General features: G+C 54.0%; 1 protein-coding gene across 1 annotated transcript in view; it reads left to right on the top strand.

The window, feature by feature from the left end:
- The window catches only part of LOC144733746 (uncharacterized), a 77,271-nt gene that overhangs the window by 7,411 nt on the left and 50,748 nt on the right, over window positions 1–19,112 (top strand). Inside the window, exons 8-21 of the mRNA XM_078615767.1 lie at window positions 798–936; window positions 1,575–1,661; window positions 2,314–2,386; window positions 6,441–6,578; window positions 7,805–7,957; window positions 10,094–10,179; window positions 10,672–10,792; window positions 11,858–12,098; window positions 13,116–13,165; window positions 13,790–13,893; window positions 14,042–14,193; window positions 15,472–15,610; window positions 17,836–17,946; window positions 18,668–18,862. Of these exons, the coding sequence (XP_078471893.1) occupies window positions 798–936; window positions 1,575–1,661; window positions 2,314–2,386; window positions 6,441–6,578; window positions 7,805–7,957; window positions 10,094–10,179; window positions 10,672–10,792; window positions 11,858–12,098; window positions 13,116–13,165; window positions 13,790–13,893; window positions 14,042–14,193; window positions 15,472–15,610; window positions 17,836–17,946; window positions 18,668–18,862 (1,789 nt within the window). The remainder of the gene's footprint in view (window positions 1–797; window positions 937–1,574; window positions 1,662–2,313; window positions 2,387–6,440; window positions 6,579–7,804; window positions 7,958–10,093; window positions 10,180–10,671; window positions 10,793–11,857; window positions 12,099–13,115; window positions 13,166–13,789; window positions 13,894–14,041; window positions 14,194–15,471; window positions 15,611–17,835; window positions 17,947–18,667; window positions 18,863–19,112) is intronic.

Genomic DNA, 19,112 nt, shown 5'->3' with positions numbered 1-19,112 from the left:
TTTCACTGTGTCTGTCTCCGTTGTCCTTTATTTGGGTTCTTACAACTTTGCCCCACACGGCCCTCGCTCAGAGCCTTCCCCGCCTCCCGCTTGGCAGCTTGGCAGCTGCCGTCGCTCACGTAGCCTTTTCTCCTCGCTTCCGATGCAGCTCCGCTGCTGGCTCTCCTCTCAGCCTCTCCGCCTTTATGCAGTCTCTCAGCTGCTCTCTCTGCAGCCTCACCGCTGCTCTCCGGTTCCCCCGTGCCCGGACACCGCTGGCCAACGGTGCCGAGTCCCGTCCTGTGGTGATCGCGCCACTCTCCACCCTCTGCCCTGCGTGGCCTCCTCCCATCTTTATTCTTACACTCTCCTCCCGTCTCTTCCGGTTCCCGCCCTTAAGAGCTTTCCCTTCTCCCCCACGTGACCTAACTCCTCCCCCCGTTACGTCATATCCGCGAGGCCGTTTACGCCCGCATTACACCTATACTGGAGGAAGGGCCTTTGCTATTGATGTCCCCAGGGTCTGGAATGCTATTGCCAATAAATTGAAACTTGAGTCACTACCTATGAGATCTTCACTCAAAACTGCTCTAGAGGAGTTGTACACCCCTAGCTGCCAGTGCTATTCAGTGGCCTAAAATAAAATGTTTCGCTCCGGATGATCGCTACAAAGTATGACTTGATGACTCTGCTGATGACGACCCTGATGATGATGTTGATGATGACCCTGATGATGATGATGCTGACTCTGCCCGATGACGACCCTGATGATGATGATGCTGATGACGCTGCCGCTTGTCCGCTTTGTCCGCGAGCAGCCATTGCGCAAGCGGCGTCTGGAGCTGCACCTCAACGGCCGCCGACGCCATGTGCTCCCTGGAGGGCAGCACCCACGTGACCACGTTCGACTTCAACACCTACGGCTTCTTTGGGGCGGGCAGCTTCCTCCTCCTGTCGGTGTGGACCGCATCCTCAGGCGCACACGGAGAACCCGTAGAGACACACAGGAGACCCACAGAGATACACAGAGACACGTAGAGACCCATAGGGACACGTGAAGATACACAGAGACCCCACGGAGACACACAGAGACCCACAAAGATACACAGAGACACGTAGAGACCCATAGGCACACGTGAAGATACGCAGAGACCCCACGGAGACACATAGAGACCCACAGAGATACACAGAGATACACAGAGATACACAGAGACACGTAGAGACCCATAGGGATACATGCAGATACACAGAGTCCCACAAAGTCACACGGAGACCCACAGAGATACACAGAGACACGTAGAGACCCATAGGGACACGTGAAGATACACAGAGACCCCACGGAGACACACAGAGACCCACAGAGACGCACAGAGACACGTAGAGACCCATAGGGACACGTCACAAAAGCTTCAAATCTAGAACGAGTGACTGACCCGCTCCGGCAGCTTTGGTCTCGAGTCTGAGTCTAACGCAGACGGGCGTTGCAACCCTGTCTCCCTCCTCCACTTCCGACCCCACTAACTCCCCCCCATCTCACCCCCCCCCAACCCCCCCCCCCCCCCCCCCACACACCTTCTCCGCCTGTTCCTGCACAGACGAACGGCTGGTCGGTGCAGATCGACATCGCAGACAAGTCGCCGGATTCACCGCGTCTGGAGGCCGTCTACCTCAAGATGAATTCGGTAAGCGGCGGCAGCCCCGTCTCGTTTCGCTCGCCGTCTCTACGTGTCTCTGTTATCGCGCTGGCCGCGACCTCTTGACCTGCCCGTGCTAAAGAGGCGTTTGTTGTTGTTGTTGTCGGTGGGTTTTTTGGCGGAGGTCAGATCGCGCAAGCGCAAAAAAAAAAAAGCGCTGTTACGGATATTGCTCGCGAAAGCCCTACCGCGGCGGCTACTAACACTACTACTATTACGTGTTAAACTCTTGAACTGCCACTTCGCACAGCGTGCAGAGTTTGAGCTCCCCATTGCACACCAGCACCAGGCGAGAGAGTTAATATCTACTAGCCACCCTGATGATGATGAGAGAGAGAGAGAGGTGCAAACTCCACATTTACAGCAGCAGGCATCAGTGTCGGGATCAAACCCACGACTTCCTGTAGACCAGGCGAGGTAGTCAACATCTCCTAGCCACCGTGATGATGATGATGATGATGAGAGAGAGACAGACGCAGACTCCAAATATACAGCAGCAGCAGCAGGCATCGTCAGGGTTCGGGATCAAACCCACGACCTCCTGTACACCAGGTGAGGTAGTCAACATCTCCCTTAGCCACCGTGACAATGAGAGAAAACAAAACCAAAACGTAACGCGTCTCGTTACCCCCTCCGGCAGGGCCTGCTGGAGATCCGCTCCGACGGGCGAGTGTACCTGGACGACACGGCACTCGCGCTGCCCCACACCTCCGGTGAGACGCTGGCGACCGGCTCGCCCGACCGCTCGGTCGCTCGCGGCGCGAAAGGGGACGGCTGCCAGCGGGGGTGCCCCTAGGCTGGACCACGACGAAATTAACTGATGCTTAATTTGGAGCTTTCGTGACTGCAGGAATGACTCTTTGGTTCTTTCGGTAAAGTCACGTAGAAGGGAAGTAATATAAAATAATAAAAATAAAACATAATAAATGTATATTATTTTATTATGTTTAATTTTTATTATTTTATTACTTCCCTTCTACGTGAATTTACCGAAAGAACCAAGAAGATGAATCCCTGCAGTCACGAAAGCTTTAAATCGAAAAAGAGAAAGTAATACATAAAATACTAGCATACGACGTTTCGATTGCAACACAAGCAAATCATCATCAGGTATAAATGAAATAAAAACGCAAATGTAGTATACTTAGAAATGTAATGTAATGCAACAGAGAGTCGGATAACATAACAACACCCTACTTGGTTGATTACGTTCTTCCTGAGAATGCTAAATTTGAGAGAGAGAGATAAAACACACAACCAGAGACATATAGACAGACATATAAGTAGAGACAGATATCACAGAGATACATAGAGAGAGACGTACATAGGCACACAGAAGAAAGTAATCAACCAGGTAGGGTGTTGACTGTTATGTTATCCGACTCTCTGTTGTATTACATTACATTTCTAAGTATACTAGATTTGTGTTTCTATTTCATTTATACCTGATGACGATTGCTTGTGCTGCAATCGAAACGTCGTATGCTAGTATTTAATTTATTACTTTCTCTTTACACGTCACTTTGCCGATAGAACCAAAAAAAGCTTTGCTGGCAAACTAATACGGCAGCGGCAATCGTCACCCCGGGCAACCCACCCACCCTGCCACTACTCCCAGCAGCCTAGCACCCGCTCGCAGGCCACCGGTCACCCAGTTCCACGCAGAGACAGGTCCCACTGGGGGTGCCCCTAGGCACGACCACACTTAACTATCTTCTTGGTTTTTTCGGTAAAGTCACGTAGAAGGGAAGTAATAAAATAATAAAAATAAAACATAACATAATAAAATTAAACAATTTTAAACAAAATTAAACAATTTTATCATGTTTTATTTTTATTATTTTATTACTTCCCTTCTACGTGACTTTACCGAAAAAACCAAGAAGATGAATCCCTGCAGTCACGAAAGCTTTAAATCGAAATTTACACACTTAACTAGCTTAACTAAATTTAGATTTAAAGCTTTCGTTACTGCAGGAATTCACCTTCTTGGTTCTTTCGGTAAAGTCACGTAGAAGGGAAATAATAAAATAATAAAAATAAAAATAATAAAAATAATGTTTTATTTTTATTATTTTATTATTTCCCTTCTACGTGACTTTAGCTTAACTAACTATCGAACACAGCAGCAGCAGCAATTATCACCCCATCCACCCACTGCTGCCCGCAGACTAGCGAACGCACGCAGGCCGTGCCACGCAGGGACAGCTGCTGCTGGGGGCACCCCTAGGATAGACCACACTTAACTAGCTTAACTAACTAAGACAGTAGCAGCAATCATCACCCCATCCACCCACTGCTGCCCGCAGACTAGCGAACGCACGCAGGCCGTGCCACGCAGGGACAGCTGCTGCTGGGGGCACCCCTAGGGTAGATCACACTAAACTAGCTTAACTAAGACAGTAGCAGCAATCATCACCCCATCCACCCACTGCTGCCCGCAGACTAGCGAAAGCACGCAGGCCGTGCCACGCAGGGACAGCTGTCCCCCCACTCACCCACCCCCCCTGGGGGTGGGGGGGGGGCAGCCCCTCCCCCCCACAATCCCCCCACCCACCCCACCCCGCCGCTCTTCCCCGATGAGTCGCAACGACCACGACGACGATGACTCCGCGACTCGCCAAACACCGCCGGGCATCGTCGAGCGACAACTTTTTTGATTTGTTACCCTTCGGTGCCAATAATTCAGATGTCCTTCCCCCCTCTCCCCTCCCTTTGTGGGCGGGGGAGTTGCCTTCTCTCCCGGCTCTGTGACCTGCCCGATCTTGCAAACGCGTGTTGCGTGGGCGGGCGGGCGGCCGGGCGGGTTGTCCGCAGAGATGTCGATGTTGTTGTGTAGCCTCGGGCGAATGGGGCGGAGGTGGTGGGACTGGTCGCCGCTGCTGCATTGGCACGCGTCCCGAGCGATGGCAATGTTCGCTGCTGAAACGCGTTGCGGATTTAATATAAATATTAGTGGAAGTCGCCTTCTTTCGCAGCCGTGTGTAGCCAACTGTGCCCATCGCCACCCTCATCGGCAAGCACCTCGTAAATACGCCGTGGAAGGAAGGTCCCGAACGAGGATTGTAGACAAGTGAGGGAAAGTATATTGCTACCTTCAAATGATGCGTATGTGTCAATGTTTCATCCTTAAGTTTCACAACATAAAATAATAAAAATAAAACATAATAAAATAATTCTCACGACGTTTCGGCCACAACGCAAGCAGCCGTCCTCAGGTTGAAGACCAGGTCTGTCGGGGAGACAGCGTCTGAATGAATTCATTTTATTATGTTTTATTTTTATTATTTTATTACTTCCCTTCTACGTGACTTTACCGAAAGAACCAAGAAGATGAATCCCTGTAGTCACGAAAGCTTTAAATCGAAATTTCACAACATATTTGTATATATCCCATCGGACATAAAGCCATACCTGGTAACCCCTTATCAGTGCTGCCTATCTTATTACAGACCAATTCAGGCCTTTTTGGTTACCCCGTGCTCCGTATAAATCTCAACGTCCATCCTACAAAGTCCCATTATCACAAGGGAGAAACACAAACGGATAGGCAAAAAACAATTGCCCGCATTGACACGGCTGTACTCCGTGTGGACCTAAAACTATCCAAAAAATACGGACAAACCATATGGGTTGACAGGTATGCGATAAGCCACTTCGTTGAGCTACCAGTTGTGATAGCGAGGTCACTTATGAATAAAAGCCACGTAGCTCAATGTAAATGTATAAGAGCAGCCTAATACTCTAAACGCATTTTTCTAAATGTGGAGGGGAAAAACCAGAGGACCCGGCGACAAATCCGCGCGACCACCACGGGAAGAGAGAGAGGGAAAAAAATTAACCCGTAAACACAATGTTTTTCACTATAAATCCTTTATATGCTTGGCGGCTAGAGTCCTCTCGTCCTCTGGCTTGAGATGGCTGCCACCTATGGGTCAGATGATTGCCTGCCACCATTAAGCAATTGGTAATTTAATATAATTTATTTTTTCCCTAAACAGTGTAAAATTTTGGAAATTAGTTTTCACGAAAATAAATTGTCACGCACAACGAGTCTGTGTGCAAAATGTCAGCTCGATTGGATCACGGGAAGTGGGTTAAAAACGACCGAAAGATTTGCACGGTCGTAAGCGCGCAAGCAAGCAAGTGAACTTAATATAAAGGATTTAAAAAAAGAGAAAACGCGCAGAATCCTTTACACAGCATGCAACGTCAGGGTCGAGATCGAGGCCATGACCTCCTGTATACCAGGCGAGGTAAATTTCGATTTAAAGCTTTCGTGACTGCAGGGATTCATCTTCTTGGTTCTTTCGATAAAGTCACGTAGAAGTGAAATAATAAAAAATAATTAAAAATTAAAAAACATAATAAAATAATTCAATAGTGAGAATTATTTTATCATGTTTTATTTTTATTTTTTATAATAATAAAAACATAATAAAATAATTCAATAGTGAGAATTATTTAATTATGTTTCATTTTTATTTTTTATAATGATAAAAATAAAACAATAAAATAATTCAATAGTGAGAATTATTTTATTATGTTGTATTTTTATTATTATTTTATTATTTCCCTTCTTCGTGACTTTACCGAAAGAACCAAGAAGACCAGGCGAGGTAGTTAACACATCCCAGCCACCGCGGTCGCAAGATGGCGGACGTCCTGATAGGGGCAGAGCTCAGGGAAACAACTCCGGAACTTTCCCCGGAGTCCGTCTTACGCGCTCCCCCCACCCCACCCCACCCCACCCACCCACCCCCACAGATGCACTGAAGGTCTATGCGCAGACGACGACCTACATTCAGGTGTTCACTATCGTCGGCCTCAAGATGCAGGTTCAGCTGGCACCTCTCATGCAGCTCTACCTCACCGTGCCCACGTCCATGCAGGGGCAGACTCAAGGTGAGCGATTCCCTCCCCCACCACCACCACCCACCCCGCTGACCTCTGACCGTGACCTCCGACCTTAACCTCCGACTATGATCTCTGATCGTGACCTCCAATCGTGACCTCCGATCGTGACCTCTGACCGTGACCTCCGACCTTAACCTCCGACTATGACCTCTGATCGTGACCTCCAATCGTGACCTCCAATCGTGACCTCTGACCGTGACCTCCGACCTTAACCTCCGACTATGACCTCTGATCGTGACCTACAATCGTGACCTCTGATCGTGACCTCCGATCGTGACCTCTGCCCGTGACCTCCGACCTTAACCTCCGACTATGACCTCTGATCGTGACCTACAATCGTGACCTCTGATCGTGACCTCTGATCGTGACCTCCAACCGTGACCTCCGACTATGGCCTCTGATCGTGACCTCCGACCTTAACCTCCAACTATGACCTCTGATCGTGACCTCCAACCTTAACCTCCGACTATGACCTCTGATCGTGACCTCCAATCGTGACCTCTGATCGTGTCCTCCGACCGTAGCCTGCATTCGTGACCTCTGACCGTGACCTCCGACCTTAACCTCCAACTATGACCTCTGATCGTGACCTCCCATCGTGACCTCTGATCATGACCTCCAAACGTGACCTCTGATCGCGACCTGAAAATCGTGACCTCTGATCGTAACCTCCAAACGTGACCTCTGATCGTGACCTCCAATCGTGACCTCCGGTCGTGACCTCTGGCCGTGACCTCCGACCTTAACCTCCGACTATGATCTCTGATCGTGACCTCCAATCGTGACCTCCGATCGTGACCTCTGACCGTGACCTCCGACCTTAACCTCCGACTATGACCTCAGATCGTGACCTACAATCGTGACCTCTGATCGTGACCTCTGGCCGTGACCTCCGACCTTAACCCCCGACTATGACTTCTGATCGTGACCTCTGACCTTAACCTCCGACTATGATCTCTGATCGTGGCCTACGACCTTACCCCCCGACTATGACCTCTGATCGTGACCTCCGACCTTAACCTCCGACTATGACTTCTGATCGTGACCTCCAAACGTGACCTCTGATCGTGGCCTCCGACCGTAGCCTCCAGCCGTGACCTCTGATCGTTACCTCCAATCGTGACCTCTGATCGTGACCTCCGACCGTAGCCTCCAGCCGTGACCTCTGACCGTGATCTCTTCGCGTGACCCCCTCCCCCCCGTGCCACCCGCAGGGCTGTGCGGCAGCTACAACGCGGAGAAGGCGGACGACCTTCGCACGCCGCAGGGCATCGTGGAGAGCGTGGCCCCGCAGTTCGTGGCGGCTTGGAGCAGCAAGCCGCTGGAGGCCGTCATCGCCGCCGACGCCGGCTCCGTCTGCCGATACGGTGACCGCTCAGCACCGCGACCGTCACCGTCACCGCCACCGCCGCATCGGTGCTCGTAGCTCAGCCGGCTCCGTCTGCCGATACAGTGACCGCTCAGCGCCGCGACCGTCACCGCCACCGCCACCGCCGCATCGGTGCTCGTAGCTCAGCCGGCTCCGTTTGCCGCGACGGTGGCCACTCAGCGCCGTGACCGTCACCGTCGCCGCCACCGCATCGGTGGTCGTAGCTCAGCCGGCTCCGTTTGCCGCGACGGTGGCCGCCGTCACGAACGATAGCAGCTCAAATTTCGATGTAAAGCTTCTTTCGTGACTGCAGGGATTCATCTTCTTGGTTCTTTCGGTAAAGTCACGTAGAAGGGAAATAATAAAATAATAAAAAGAAGACATATTTTATTATGTTTTAAAATAAAACATATTTTATTATGTTTTATTTTTATTATTTTATTATTTCTGTTCTACGTGACTTTACCGAAAACATATTTATTATGTTTTATTTTTATTATTTTATTATTTCCCTTCTACGTGACTTTACCAATAGCAGCTCAACGAAGTGACTGATCTAATCGTCACGTGGACATCTATAGCAGCGGTGGTGATGTTCATACTGAATGTAGGGGGGCGAGGAGATGGTAATAGACTCCAAATATACAACAGTGGGCATCGTCCGGGTCGGGATCGAACCCACGACCTCCTGCATACCAGGCGAGGTAGTCAACATCTCCTAGCCACCGTGATGATGATGAGAGAGAGAGACGCAGACTCAAAATACACAGCAGCAGCAGCCATCGTCAGGGTCGGGATCGAACCCACGACCTCCTGTATACCAGGCAAGGTAGTCAACATCTCCTAGCCACCGTGATGATGATGAGAGAGAGAGACGCAGACTCAAAATACGCAGCAGAAGCAGCAGGCATCGTCAGGGTCGGGATCGAACCCACGACCTCCTGCACACCAGGCGAAGTAGTCAACATCTCCTAGCCACCGTTATGATGATGAGAGAGAGAGACGCAGACTCAAAATACGCAGCAGAAGCAGCAGGCATCGTCAGGGTCGGGATCGAACCCACGACCTCCTGCACACCAGGCGAAGTAGTCAACATCTCCTAGCCACCGTTATGATGATGAGAGAGAGAGACGCAGACTCAAAATACGCAGCAGAAGCAGCAGGCATCGTCAGGGTCGGGATCGAACCCACGACCTCCTGCACACCAGGCGAGGTAGTTAACATCTCCTAGTCCACCGCGGCGAGATGAACCCAGGCAAAATATTAACTCCTTCCCCTGGTATACAGGAGGTCGCGGGTTCGATCCCGACCCTGATGCCGGTATATTTGTAGTTTGCATGTTCTTACCGTGGTCGCATGCATATTCATCCAGGTCCTTCTTGTTTTTCCCTCCACATTTTCAATCAACAGTTCTATGCGTTTAGAGCATTCGGCCGCTGCTATGAATTTCCACGCGACGATGATGATGATAATATGCCACTCTGTTGACCTGCTATCATTTGTGATGACCGCGTCGCTTCTGAAAAAGAGCTACACAGGAGCTCAATCGGAGTAACGGCGGCGGCGGTGGTGGTAGTGCAAACGTGGAGCCGTCCTTTATTCAACCCAAGCTCACACTTGCCCACGGGCTTTTACTCGATCCGTTTCCTCCGCCAAATTCTAAGATGATCCCCTCCTATAACTGTATCGCCTGCTCCTCCTATTCCCCCACTGTCTCGCTCCCCTTTGGCGGGAATCCTCTCCATGCGCCTTAACCCACTGTCCACCTCCATCCTTAGCCCTGACATCCCTTATACTACTATACGCTACACTATACACTACACTGTACACTACACTATACACCACCCTATACACTACACTATACACCATCCTATACACTACACTATACACCACACTATACACCACCCTATACACTACACTATACACCACACTATACACCACCCTATACACTACACTATACACCACACTATACACCAGTCATCACCAAAGGCCCTAACCGAGCCCACGTGACCTCGGGCCTGGCGAAATCCGTCGATCCGCCCCTCGCTCAGTGACGTCACCCTGGCCACGCCTCCTGACCCGTTGCCCCTCCCCCCCCCCCCGCCGCCCCACGTGTCTCCCCCCCACCCCGCAGAGGATCTGTCGAAGAACTGCGAGCTGATTGGTCCACCCGCTTTCCTCAAGTGCAAGGACGTAGTGGACCCCTTACCGTACTATCAGGTAAGGAGGAGGAGGGGTGTGTGTGTGTAGTGTGTGTGTGGTGTGTGTGTGTGTAGTGTGTGTGTGTTGGGTGTGTGTTGTGTGTGTGGTGCGTGGCGTGTGTGTGTGTGGTGTATGTGTGGTGTGTGTGGTGTGTGTGGTGCGTGTGGTGCGTGGCATGTGTGTGTGTGTGTGTGTGTTGGCATGTATAAGCGGCACGGGGTGACCAATACGCTCTGAAATAGTCTGTAATAAGGTAAGACACTGATAAGGGGGTTGACAGGCGTGGTATAGTAGTGTATAGTGGTGTGATATATACTAGTGTATGGTATGTCATTGTCTCCGTGTCTCTGTCTCACCACGTATGTGTGTGTGTTTGTGTATGTCTGTCTGTAAATATGTCTCCCGACGCGTCTGCGCGTCTCTGCGCGTCTGTACGTCTGCATGATTGAACTCTGTCTCACCGCGTGTGTGCGCGTGTTTGTCCCACCTTGCCCTCTGCGTGTCTCTCAGAACTGCAAACACGACTCGTGCCACTGTGGGCAAGACTGCTTCTGCGCGTCAGTGTCGGCGTACGCGCACGCCTGCGCGCTGCGAGGAGTGATCATCGCCAATTGGAACCCCGCGATCTGCGGTGAGAGTCACAGAGGCATAGCTAGAGGGGGGGGGGGGGGTCAGGGGGGTACATATGTCCCCGGGCGCCAAGGTAAAGGGGCGCCAAAATGAGGCTTACAACGTTACATTAGAACTTATTGCGGCGGGCGCGGCAGCCTGAAACTACTGCACAAATCTACACCTCAACCTAAAAGTTTATATATCCCGCCACACACAGCCTACATGCAGAGGTCGCAACCGGGTACCCGATACCCGTACCCTACCCGTACCCGGCTACCCGTACCAGGCCGGGTACGGCTACGGGTACCCGTTTGCAACCCTGGTGCGGCCGGGTACGGGTAAGGAATCGGGGTGAGCAGCAACATCATGGGACCCAACCCCAAACCCCCACCGACCCTTTTCGCGTCACCCTCCTCCTACTCTCACTCCATTCACTCTGTGTCCCACCAACCCCACCCCCATACACTTACCCACCCGTTCAGCCACTCACCCACCCACTCACCCACCCCCAAACCCCCACCCACCCTTTTCGCGTCGTCCTCCTCCTACCCTCACTCCGTTCACTCCGTGTCCCCCCAACCCCAACCCCCATACACTCACCCACCCGTTCAGCCACTCACCCACCCACCCACTCACCCACCCACTCACCCACCCACTCACCCACCCCCAAACCCCCACCCACCCTTTTCGCGTCGTCCTCCTCCTACCCTCACTCCGTTCACTCCGTGTCCCACCAACCCCAACCCCCATACACTCACCCACCCGTTCAGCCACTCACTCACTCACCCACCCCCAAACCCCCACCCACCCTTTTCGCGTCGTCCTACTCTCACTCCGTTCACTCCGTGTCCCCCCAACCCCACCCCCATACACTCACCCACCCGTTCAGCCACTCACCCACCCGTTCAGCCACTCACCCACCCGTTCAGCCACTCACCCACCCGTTCAGCCACTCACCCACCCGTTCACCCACTCACCCACTCACCCACCCCCAAACCACCACCCACCCTTTTCGCGTCGTCCTACTCTCACTCTGTTCACTCCGTGTCCCCCCAACCCCCACCCACCCCCGTCTCGCCCGTAGCGTCCAAGTGCCCTGCCGGTCAGGTGTTCGTTGATTCGGCCAGCCCCTGTGAGGCCACGTGCCGAGGCGTGGCCGAGCCCTCGTTGTGCGAGGGGGAGGAGCCAGCCTCTGGCTGCCAATGCGCTGCGGGAACTCTGCTCGACAGCGCCTCGCAGTGCGTGGCGCCCGAACTGTGCCCCTGCTACGTGGGCAACCGCGTCGTGGTCAACGGGCAGAGCTACAGCGTTGACGGGCGCGCGTGGTGAGTGGGTGGGTGGGTGAGTGGGTGGGTGGGTGAGTGAGTGTGTGGGTAGGTGAGTGGGTGGGTGGGTAGGTGAGTGGGTGGGTGGGTAGGTGAGTGGGTGGGTGGGTGAGTGGGTGAGTGGGTGGGTGAGTGGGTGGGTGGGTGAGTGGATGGGTGAGTGAGTGTGTGGGTGGGTGAGTGGGTGGGTGAGTGGGTGGGTGGGTGAGTGGGTGGGTGGGTGAGTGGATGGGTGGGTGAGTGGATGGGTGAGTGGGTGAGTGGGTGGGTGAGTGGGTGGGTGAGTGGGTGGGTTGGTGAGTGGGTGAGTGGGTGGGTGAGTGGATGGGTAAATGGGTGGGTGAGTGGGTGAGTGGCTGGGTGAGTGGGTGGGTGAGTGGATGGGTGAATGGGTGGGTGAGTGGGTGAGTGGGTGAGTGAGTGAGTGAGTGGGTGGGTGGGTGGGTGGGTGGGTGGGTGGGTGAGTAAGTGAGTGAGTGGGTGGGTGAGTGGGTGGGTGAGTGGATGGGTGAATGGGTGGGTGAGTGGGTGGGTGAGTGGGTGGGTGAGTGGGTGAGTGAGTGAGTGGGTGGGTGGGTGGGTGGGTGGGTGGGTGGGTGGGTGAGTGGGTGGGTGAGTGAGTGGGTTGGTGGATGGGTGGGTGAGTGTGTGGGTGAGTGGGTGGGTGGGTGAGTGAGTGTGTGGGTGGGTGAGTGGGTGAGTGGGTGGGTGAGTGGGTGGGTGAGTGAGTGGGTTGGTGAGTGGGTGAGTGGGTGAGTGGGTGGGTGAGTGGATGGGTGAATGGGTGGGTAAGTGGATGAGTGAGTGAGTGGGTGGGTGAGTGAGTGGGTGGGTGAGTGGGTGAGTGAGTGGATGGGTGAATGGGTGGGTGAGTGGGTGGGTGAGTAAGTGGGTTGGTGGATGAGTGGGTGGGGGAGTGAGTGGGTGCTAGGAAGTGTGAGTGAATGAGTGAGTGTGAGTAAGTGCGTGATTGCCATCACCACGTGACCTCCGTCCCTTCTCCCGTCCTGTCCACAGCGTTTGCAAGGCGGGCAAAATCACCTGCGAATCGTCAGACCAAGGCGTTGGTGAGATTCCGTTCCCCGATCACTTTTTCTCAAGCTCGTTAACAAAAAATGTTTTATTCTAATAACACGTGGGTATATTTATTTGTGCATCTCTATGAGTGTCTGTGGGGTGCCTGTGGGTTCACTGTCTGGTCCATCATTTGGGTTGCATGGCCACGGTCGCGCTCATGCGGCTTGCGTCTTCAGTCGGTCTCTGTAGGTCTCTGATTCTCTTTGCGCTATGGGTCTCTGTGGGACTCTATGAGTCTCTGTGGCTCTCTATGAGTCTCTGTGGGTTTATATGAGTCTCTGTGGGTCTCTATGAGTCTCTCTGCGGGTCTCTATGGGTCTCTGTGGGTCTCTATCTCCCCGTTTGTCCAGAACGAGGCATCTCCGCGTCTCTCCCGTTTGTCTACCACCACAACCACCACAACCACCACCACACCACCACCACACCACCACCACAACCACCACAACCACCACCACACAACCACCACAACCACCCCCACCACCCCCACCACAACCACCACAACCACCACAACCACCACCACCACAACCACCACAACCACCACAACCACCACCACCACAACCACCACAACAACCACCACCTTCCGGACCACCACCCAACCTGTCTCTTGTCCACAGAGGGCTGCGTCTCGCCCAAGGTCTACGCCAACTGCTCACAACTGGCGGACGGAGACCTCGGCGTGGCCTGCCAGGCCAGCTGTCGCAGCGCCGGCATGCCATGCGTGAGTTGATGATTATGAGCACACATTGATGATGATGATGACGACGACACAATGATAATGATGACAACACACCGATGATGATGATTATGATGACAATGATGACAATGACAATGACGACCTTCCACTCCCCCCCCCCCAAACACCACAGATGAAGAGCTCTTGCCAGTCTGGCTGCACGTGCCCCGCTGGCCTCGTGCTGGACGATGCTGGCGCGTGCGTGGTGCAGGACGCGTGTCCCTGCGTGCACAACGGCGTCACGTACCGCAAGGGCGAGGTGGCCACGGTGGACTGCAACAAGTGGTACGCGTGTCACCACCACCACCACCACCACACACAGGCAAATGTCCCCCGCGTAGCCTCTTAACAGACTGTCGGAGCAAGCGCTGATGGCGAGTGCCAGCTATGAAGGCGACCGGCACTGTGGCACACGAGGGGGTGGGTGGTTGGGTGGGTTGGTGGGTGGGTAGGTGGATGGGTGGCCAGCACCATGCCCTTGTTCTACACACAGGAAAAGGTCCACCACGTAGCCTCTTAACAGACTGTCGGAGCAAGCGCTGATGGCGAGTGGCAGCTATGAAGGCGACCGGCACTGTGGCACACGAGGGGGTGGGTGGGTAGGTGGGGGGGCCAGCACCATGCCCTTGTTCTACACACAGGGAATGGTTCCCCGCGTAGCCTCTTAACAGACTGTAGGGGGTAACCGCTGTTAGCGAGCACCTATGAAGGCCGGCACGGCACACGAGGTGGTGGGTGGCCAGCACCACGGCCCGGCCGACTTTGTCTCCCTAGTAGCGATGTTTACACACACGCACCAGGTACTCATTTTAGGCTGAGTAGGCCTAGGGGAGGCCCAGGACCGGTTCAGATAATAGCCACCAGTATTGGCCGTGAATCGAACCCGGGTCGCCAGGCTCATAGTGTAGCGCGCTAACCGCCACACTACCGCTCCCCATACACACACACAACAACAACAACAACCGCCATTCGCCACTAAGTGGCGGTGACGTCACCACGACGCTTGTGCCAGGTCAAGTGCACCTTGAGGCTACCACGTGAAGTGTCGAACGCCCGCTGGCAGGAGGTCACGGGACAGACCCAGCAGGTGCCACGGGTCGACTGACCGAGATGACCGAGATGACAGGCTGATGCACCACCTGTGCCCCCTACTGTACCAACTTGCTGTGCTTTAGCCACCCGGCACTCCGCTCGTTGTTGTGAGCGTCGCTCCTCCGCCCTCCGTTGTTGTTGGAGGGCGACTGCCTCCAACTACCCACACACGCACACACGCGCGCACTCACTCACACACACACACACACACGCACTCACACACACACATGCGCACACTCGCGCGCTCACACACACGCACTCACACACACACACACACACGCACACACGCACTCACACACGCACTCACACGCACTCACACACACACGCACTCACACACGCACACACACACACGCACTCACACACACACGCACACACGCACTCACACACACACGCACACACACGCGCTCACACACACACACGCGCGCACACGCGCGCTCACACGTACCGGCGTTGTGTCACCCCCCTTGGCAGCACGTGCAACGGAGGCGTGTGGAGCTGCACGAACGCCACGTGTCCCGGCATGTGCAAGATGTACGGCGACGGCCACTTCATCACCTACGACGGACGCCGCTTCATCTTCGACGGGAAGTGCGACTACGCCATCACGCAGGTGAGACCCCAACGCCACGGTGGCTAGGAGATGTTAACTACCTCGCCCGGTACACAGGAGGTCGTGGATTCGATCCCGAACCTTGATGCCTGCTGCTGTACATTTGGAGTCTGCGTCTCTCTTTCTCTCATCATCATCTTGGGGGCTAGGATATGTTAACTACCTCGCCTGGTATACATGAGGTTGTGAGTTCAATCTCGACCCTGACGATGCCTGCTGCTGTATATTTGGAGTCTGCGTCTATCTCTCCCATCATCACGGTGGCTAGGAGATGTTAACTACCTCGTCCGGTACACAGGAGGTCGTGGGTTCAATCTCGACCCTGACGCCTGCTGCTGTACATTTGAAGTCTGCGTCTCTCTCTCTCTCATCATCATCTTGGGGACTAGGAGATGTTAACTACCTCGCCTGGTGTACAGGAGGTCGTGGGTTCGATCTCGAACCTAACGCCTGCTGTATATTTGGAGTCTGCGTCTCTCTCTCTCATCATCATCTCGGTGGGCTAGGAGATATTAACTACCTCGCCTGGTATACAGGAGGTCGTGGGTTCGATCTCGAACCTGACGCCTGCTGTATATTGGGAGTCTGCGTCTATCTCTCCCATCATCACGGTGGCTAGATGTTAACTACCTCGCCCGGTATGCAGGAGGTCGTGGGTTCCATCCCGACCCTAAAGCCATGGTGGCTATGAGATGTTAACTACCTCGCCCGGTATGCAGGAGGTCGTGGGTTCCATCCCGACCCTAAAGCCATGGTGGCTATGAGATGTTAACTACCTCGCCCGGTATGCAGGAGGTCGTGGGTTCCATCCCGACCCTAAAGCCATGGTGGCTATGAGATGTTAACTACCTCGCCCGGTATGCAGGAGGTCGTGGGTTCCATCCTGACCCTAATAGCCACGTTGGCTTGGAGATGTTAACCACCTCGCCCGGTATGCAGGAGGTCGTGGGTTCCATCCCGACCCTAAAGCCATGGTGGCTATGAGATGTTAACTACCTCGCCCGGTATGCAGGAGGTCGTGGGTTCCATCCCGACCCTAAAGCCATGGTGGCTATGAGATGTTAACTACCTCGCCCGGTATGCAGGAGGTCGTGGGTTCCATCCCGACCCTAAAGCCATGGTGGCTATGAGATGTTAACTACCTTGCCTGGTATACAGGAGGTCGTGTGTTCGATCCCGACCTTGATGCCTGTTATATATTTGGGGTTTGCGTCTGTCTCTCTCTCTGTCCCCGTGGTCGCGCGGATTTCTCTCTGGGTTCTCTGGGGTTGTTTTTTCCCCTCCACATTTAGAATCAACGTCTCCACGCGTTCGTCGATGACAAGCGACTTTGTTGAGCTGCTCTCGTTTGTGATGGCCAGGGTTCTCGCTTCCGTGACAGAAGCTAAGCAGTAGCAGTTCAGGAGTGGGGACATTATACCTGTTGACGATAAAACTAGTTTAGATCCATGTTCTTGGTTCTTTCGGTAAAGTTACGTAGAAGTTACGTAGAAGGGACAGCTTTCCTTAGAGCCTAGTCTCACATGGTGTTGAACCAGATGACGCCAAAAGGCGCACAACTCAAAGACAATGCACCATCAGAGTATGAGAGCTCGGGGTAAGCATTTACATGGCTCCTTGTAAAAAGGTGTACAGTTTTGTTGCCAGATAGAAGGGTAAAAAAACTATTATCATTAGTTCAGTTGTCGCTTAGTTTATGGGTCACAATGCACCTCCGTGCGTTTGGAGAATGCGGCTGCTGCCGTAGATGTTCATTTGTGACGGACAAAGGGCCGCTTCTGAAAAAAATTAACCCGTAAAAACAAAGTTTTTCACTATAAATCCTTTATATGCGTGGCATCGGTTTTATTTTATTATTCATTTCTGTTTTTCTTGAGTAAGAGTTTCATTTTTATCACATTGGTATTTTAAATTAAATATGAAAAAAACATTTCCTAAAAAGTAGAAAATTTTGGAAAAACATTTTCACGACAATAAATTGTCACGCACAACGAGTCTGTGCAAAAATGTCAGCTCGATTGGATCACGGGAAGTGGGTTAAAAAACGACCGAAAGATTTGCACGGTCGTAAGCGCGCAAGCAAGCGCGCAAGTGAACTTAATATAAAGGATTAAAAAATAGTTACGCAGCTCCAGACGGCGGGGCCCCAGCCGCCCTGAAAGTTGCGAACGGCACCCGCCCCCGCCCCGGACAGCACTCCTAAAGGGGAACACTTTGTCCCGTAGGACTACTGCGGCGGAGCGTCAGGTGCAGGGACCTTCCAGATCATCACCGACAACGAAGACTGCGGAACCACGGGGGTCTCCTGCTCCAAGTCCGTGCGCCTATTCGTCAAGGTCAGAGGTCACCCCGACCCCACACCCCCACACCCCACACAACCCACCGTCTGGGTTTGAACCCCCGCGTCTGATCCCCTCTCTTGGTCTCCCTCCCTTCTCGTATTCGATTCACTCGCTCGCGCCCTCCCCCCACCCCCCCACCCCCCCCCCCCCCCGTGTCTCCCCACCCGACCACGCATCTGTGTCTCCCTCCCTCCCCACCCACTCACCTGCGTCTCCCTCGCTCCCCACCCACCTGCATCTGCCTCCCTCCCAACCCACCACCCATCGGTTTCTCCCCCCCCACCTACTCCACCCACCCACCTTTATCTCTCTCCCTACCCACCACTCATCAGTGTCTCTCCCCACCCACCTGCGTCTCCCCCCTCCCCTCCCCACCCACTCACTCACCTGCATCTCCCCCCCACCCACCCACCTGCGTCTCCCCCCTCCCCACCCACCCACCTGCGTCCCCCCCTCCCCCCCCCCACCCACTCACCTGCATCTACCTCCTCCCCCCCCACCCACCCCCACCCACCCACCTGCGTCTCCCCCCCCTCCTCCCCCCCCACCCACTCACTCACCTGCATCTCTCCCCCCCCACCCACCCACTCACCTGCATCTCACCCCCTCCCCCCTCCCCTCCCACCCACCCACATCTCCCCCCTCCCCACCCACCCACCCACTCACCTGCGTCTCCCCCCTCCCCTCCCCCCTCCCACCCCCACCCACGGCGTAGGCGTACAACGTGGAGGTGCGCATGAAGGACGGCGCCGTGCAGGTTCTGCCCGTAAGCGGCGCGGCTTTGCCGGACGTCGGCGCGCTCAGCGTCCACTCGGTGGGGCTCTACCGCATCGTGCAGACGGACATCGGCGTCATGGTCATGTGGGACCGACACACGAGCATCTTCGTCAAGCTCGACGCGAGCTACAAGGTACGCGGGAGGAAGGCGGGCGGGCGAGCGGGCCGGGCCGGGCCTCCTTGTAGGGGGGCGTGGCGCGCGCAATGACGTGCGACACCACGTGACGGTTATTGTTTTCGTGTCGCGCGTGGCGCGTTGAGCACCGCGTGCTTTCTTTGGTCTATTGCAAGGGGTTCAATCGTAATTTGGAGCTTTCGTGACTGCAGGGATTACTCTTTGGTTCTTTCGGTAAAGTCACGTCTAAAGATAAAATAATACATTA

This window comes from Lampetra planeri, chromosome 48 (assembly GCF_965212315.1).
Source record: "Lampetra planeri chromosome 48, kcLamPlan1.2.h2, whole genome shotgun sequence".
Taxonomy (NCBI): domain Eukaryota; kingdom Metazoa; phylum Chordata; class Hyperoartia; order Petromyzontiformes; family Petromyzontidae; genus Lampetra; species Lampetra planeri.
The sequence above is the reverse complement of the archived record's forward strand: the minus strand, read 5'-3'. Positions and strand labels throughout refer to the sequence as shown.